The sequence below is a fragment of the Halichoeres trimaculatus genome, unplaced genomic scaffold (genome assembly GCF_033239565.1).
Source record: "Halichoeres trimaculatus isolate MK-OKI-2021-1 unplaced genomic scaffold, fHalTri1.1 fHalTri1_scaffold_16, whole genome shotgun sequence".
NCBI classification, from domain to species: domain Eukaryota; kingdom Metazoa; phylum Chordata; class Actinopteri; order Labriformes; family Labridae; genus Halichoeres; species Halichoeres trimaculatus.
The window spans coordinates 14,593,855-14,599,391 of record NW_027437194.1 but is presented as its reverse complement, the minus strand read 5'-3'; the positions used below and the strand labels follow the sequence as shown (position 1 = coordinate 14,599,391).

At 43.5% G+C, this 5,537-nt stretch overlaps 1 protein-coding gene across 1 annotated transcript; it reads left to right on the top strand.

The window, feature by feature from the left end:
- The first annotated feature begins 3,788 nt into the window (after positions 1-3,788).
- Positions 3,789-5,254, top strand: ier5l (immediate early response 5-like). The gene has a single exon (XM_074689749.1). The coding sequence runs from the start codon at positions 3,922-3,924 to the stop codon at positions 4,816-4,818; it is 897 nt and encodes a 298-aa protein (XP_074545850.1). The 5' UTR covers positions 3,789-3,921; the 3' UTR covers positions 4,819-5,254.
- Positions 5,255-5,537: the final 283 nt, after the last annotated feature.

Below are 5,537 nucleotides of genomic sequence, written 5' to 3'. Positions count from 1 at the left end.
AACTGTCCCTCACTTCCAGCAGACATTTTACAGTGAAGAAGGAAAAAGTCAGGATGACATCAGGTTGTAAATTTGGCTTTTTGTGCCCAAACATCCAGTCTGGCACTTTCCCAGAGTGCTGAGCCTGTGTAAGAAGCTTCACATAGTGAGATGGATTTGTAACTCCCGTTACATGTTACGCAATTATAATGTCACTGCATGGAAATGTGATCCAAACAACATGCAATTAGCTAAAAAATGAATAGCCGACTCCTCAAAGTGTCTTTAATTGAAATATAAAGCAAAACAAGTTGCAAGATGTTAACCTGTTTCATCCCAATTTTTTTTCCCTGCAAGTGTAAGTGCATGCACCTCCCTGTACTTAAAACACATGTTTTTGTATTGTAATGATTATTTATTTATTTATTTACTTATTTATTCATTCATTCATTCATTTATCTGTTTTATTTTTCACATAATTTTAATACTTAAATAAGCTACCCTAAGTCAAATCAACCTCCCATGAGATTCCAGAAGTAGAAAAAATAAGAACGGTGGGATCAAACAGGTTAACCACAGGTGGCTCCGCCCTAACTCCTCCCCATCTTTCTGGTCTCTTTAGCCGCGTTTCCACCAAGCAGTCCGGGTCGGTTCGTCTCGGTACGGTGCGCTTTTAGCGGCGTTTCCACTGACTCTTCCCGGGACGGATCCCCAAAAACCGAGATGAGCCGTCCCACTTTTTTGGGACCCTTTCGTATGCCAGACTGAACCGATCCGCTCTCGGGAGGTGGAGCAACACACTGCAGACGGTTGATTGGTCAAAAGAATCGTCACTTACCCCGACAGCGGCTGCATTTCTCCTGCCGGCTCACAGACTTCTCTGAAACGAAGCTTGATTGCACTTTATAACAGATAGTTACATGAAAATCACAGAGAGGACGAAATGCTGCATGTCTTCCATCCGTGCTCTTTGTTTACTGTGTCGCGTTTTCTTCTTTGTTGGATTTAATAGCGGGGTAAACTGCTACGGCGTCGCGCTATTGTTTACCAGCTGTGGCTTCCGGCATCCGGCTTACACACGGCCCACCACGAGAGGGCACAGTTTGCTGTGGAAACGCAAACGGGATGAGACTTAACTGTCCCAAACCGTCCCAAACCGTACTGAACCGACCCGTACTGCTTGGTGGAAATGCAGCTTTTGACTCTGAATGGGACCATAACTTGTGAAATGAACATCATACTCTATTGACAGTGATTTAAAACTAAAGATAGATTACAAAAGAGTCTTAAATCATAAGGGGATAAATTAAATGAGAAACACAAGCATTTTCAGATAGATGAGCTCCCCCCTGCTGGATACTTTCAAGAATGCACTATATGACGCGTCGTGCATACAGGGAGTTATGTGTATATCTGAGTGTGTGTGCATGTATGTGTGTGTGTGTGTGTGTGTGTGTGTGTGTATGTGAGGCTCCTGCTGAGTGCATACACCCCTGCTGCACTGCATATCACACATGGATGTCAATACAATGCCTTTGCAAGCTTGAGTCAAAAGTAAAAAGACTTGATAATGACGGTGCTTCATTACAGAATCCCAGTTCATCGCCCCCTGCTGGCTATAAAACAAATACAGTTTGAAAGAATTCCCACAAGAATCACCTTAAATTAAACAGGCTCCTCTCATTTCTCATATTCAGTATGTTAGAAGCAAACACTGACATGTTTAGATCCAGATTCTCAAGGAGATCCAGCAAAAATGGATTCACGGTCGTTTCACAGTCATGCTCCTCTCTGTGCTTTGAATGAGTGCGTCTTGCCTGCGTTTTGTGTCAGACCTGTCTCTCTCACCTGCCTGGTACTTTCCACAAACACAGACCTGCTCCACAACATTCCCACTTGCTAGCAGGTAAGCAGCTGAAGCTTTGTTGCAGAGTCTGTAGAGACAAGAGAGGATATCAGTCAATGCATCTCTGTTTGACTTTGCTACTGTGCAAGAAGGGATTGAAACATCTTTTTAGTTCTGTAACAATTTAGTATTTGCAATACAAATGAAGGAAATGTAATTTCTGTTTCATTTTCATGAGTGGCCTCATTGAAATGTGAAAAATTATGCTTTGAATTTCAGTGTTGCATGTTGTTATTTTGGTATTTGCATACTCAGTAGACACAGAGCAACATGAACATCTAGGTAAGGGAACTGTCTCCGGTCACAAAAAAGATATGAAAGTATAATTCATTGTTTTTATGTTTGGTACAGTTTAAGAACTTCACATTGGGTTTGTCTGCAAATTTTAACTGAATGCATGATGAAGAGAGTTTTGAAAATGATGAAAATCTGCAGAAAAATGTTCTCAGACCCAAAGCCTCACTGTGAACCTGGTGTTGGAAAGAAATTTTAACATAATGTTTCAGGATTTTGATAGGAATCCTGTGAATTCCTCTGGTGTTATGTGTTTTTTTCTCTCAACATATCTTCATACCTAAGTCTGTATGATTATGGAAATGATGCCCATCTTTTGGGTAGTTTTCTGGATGTCCGACAGATTCTTACCTCATGTCCGACAGATTCTTACCTCATGTGGCCAAATAAAGATGCTTTGTCATCGCCCTTTTTGTGTCTGTTTTAAGGATTCTTTTCTCCTTGCCTAACATGAAACTGGTTGTTTGCACAGAATTGCAACATGTTTTTATCCTTACCACTCATTTGTGATTCTTAAATTTTAACCTAAGCAGTCTCTCTGCTGCTTCACCTGACTCTCCAGTGATGGCAGCTGCAGCAGTTGCACTCAACATGTAACACTGCTGCAGATGGCTGGAAATTGTGGTGATAATAGTCTACAAAAAGTTCACCTTTCATACAGGTAACACAGGAGACAAAGGGCTCGATTTGCTGAATGGAGCATCGAAGAGTCTTTGGTGGTTGTGTTGTGGTTTCATCCTTGTATCACTTTAAATAGGTCATGTCTACCTGGTCATTGCACTTATCTCTCTGTAAGCACACACATGGTGTCATGGTCTTGCACCTTGATGAATGTTTTATTTTATTTTTTTTCCATGTGTGAAATCAGTGGAAGATGACGTCCTTTCAATTTGACGACACTCCTCAGTTTCAGTGACAGCATGCTCTCTGCTGTTTGTTCATGGGGCCACATTTTAACTCTAAAAATAAACTGACCCACTGACCTTCTCTGTTAAGACTATTTGAATGTTACTATTTTTATTATTGTTGACAAATCCCCTGAAAACACTCAGCACTGACTCATTTTACCTCAACAGATATTTATTGGGACTCAGGGGGACTTTTATTTTGAAAGACAACATTTTGAGTTTTCGTGGCTTTCAAAGTCACATGCTTTGGATAACATGAACACTTCTATTCTCATATTCTTTTTTTTATGAACTTTTTTGAGGGATGTGGGGCATGGTTGGAAGAATTTACCTGGAATGTTAAAACCAGTTCTTTTAGTTTTAAAACAAAATTTTAAATCACACTGTGATGGTTTTGTTGTTTGGATTTCGGAGGAAAATCTCATGTCAAACATGTGTACCCGGAACACGGACTGGTTTTTGTAAGCCTCAGCTCTGGGGCCGCTGAAATGAGGACATTCCTGTTCGACAGCCTGGGAGGAATTTGAATAGTTCAGAGGAACCGCCGGACGCTGATTGGTCGAGAGCCACATATTTCCAGAGCGACAAACTGTCAATCAAAACATTTCAGACATCTGATTGGCTCTCTAGAAAGAAGGCGGTCCCGTTGGCTTGAGTATATATAATCTGGTTTCAGGCCATCTGCAAATGATTGCTGGCTTTGTGGGGGAGGCGGATCGTTGTGTCCAATGTTTCTCCACAGAGCTGACTCGAACCTTTCTCCTCCAACAAAACGGTTCCTTCTGAGATAGCTGAGAGTCGCTTTTCTTCTCCCGGAGAGGAACCGGACCAACGATGATCAACACCATGGAGTGCGCAGTGGACGCGCAGAGCTTGATCTCCATTTCTCTCATGAAGATCCACAACTCCAGGACGCAGAGAGGAGGCATTAAGCTGCACAAAAACCTGCTGGTCTCCTATGTGCTGCGGAACGCCAGGCAGGTCTACATCAAGGAGAAATACGCGGAGATCTACAGGATGCAGCAGTACGAGGAGGTGATGGCGGTCTGCAACGAGATCCAGGAGCTCAACCCGCTGGACCTGGATGCAGGGGACGCAGAGGATGAGGAGCAGGCGCGGGCTGCTTGCTGCGGTGGAGAGGAGGCGAGTCTGTGCGGGGCTGCGTGCCACCGAGGCGCAGCGCAGCCAGCGGCGCACACCCGGGTAGTGAGCGCTCTGCCCGGCTGCTGCCCGCTTGAGGAGGACAGCAAGGATCCGGAGCCGTGCTACTACCGGAGCTGCTGCATGGAGTCGTCTCCAGTGTCACAGTGTGAGCAGTTCTCCGCCAACAACTCTGCGTACTGCAACAAAACCACCGTGTTGGACTTGGACACGCATGTGGTGACCACGGTGGAGAACGGTTACCTTCACCAGGACTGCTGCTGTGACGCGCTCCAGTGTGGACAGAGCGCGCAGTCCCCGGCCAAGAAACGAAAGGTGGAGTTCGGTTGTTGTGTGTCCGACGTGGAGGAAGTATCGGATTTTACAGCGGCTCGCAAAAGAGCGAAACGCGAGGACTGCTCCTTCTCCCACCCGGACTACACGGACACTTCACACATCTCCAACCTCATCTCCATCTTCGGATCGGGGTTTTCAGGGCTGCTGAGCAGACAGGCGGACTTGGAACAGATCTGTAGCAAGCAGGTCCTGGCCAGTCTGGGCGCGTGGACCAGGGCGATTGTGGCGTTTTGAATCGAACACTTTATTTAAGGGGAGACCGGGGTCTGTTGTAACATGTCTTTCTCCACAAGATACAGGGACACAAAACGAAGTATCTGTTTTCTGCCGTCAGTTTCTGTATGAGAAATCTTGTCTAAGCAGCACGACTGCTCTTCAAATCTCTCTACAGTTAACATAAAGAAAAAAAACAAAATCAATGTAAAACTTTTAGCTCCTCCAATGTTCTCTGACGTATTTTTTTGGTGTGTATTCCATAAAAGTTTTCTGAAGCCTTTTCTAAATGCTCATCAGCAAGAACGTTTTTAAAGGGTACAGAAAACAAACCCAAGGCACTGTGCCACATCATTTATGTGTGGAAATGTGGTGCAAAAATCTGCTTTCTAAAAAATTCTCCAAAGCCTCAATGACTGCACCAGATCTGTGAGGTTGAACCTTAAAAAAACAATAACCAGTTTTTGAAAAAAAATGGTAATTTGCTGATTTGGTAAAAACTAGTCATATTTGTGAAAGTTGTTTGTTTTCAACCTTTTATAATTCATATTTGAACTTTGCAAGTGTTTTAAATGCAAATAAGAAATGTTAAGCACTTAGCTAAATTGGTTTCAGCACATGTTAAATCTGACCCCTGCTAGCTAAAAACTGAAGAGAAAATAGTTGAACCTCAAAGGATGATTTGGTGTTTCAAACAAAGTATCAATGACGTGCCAGTTTCATTGTTGCAGAGCACCTAG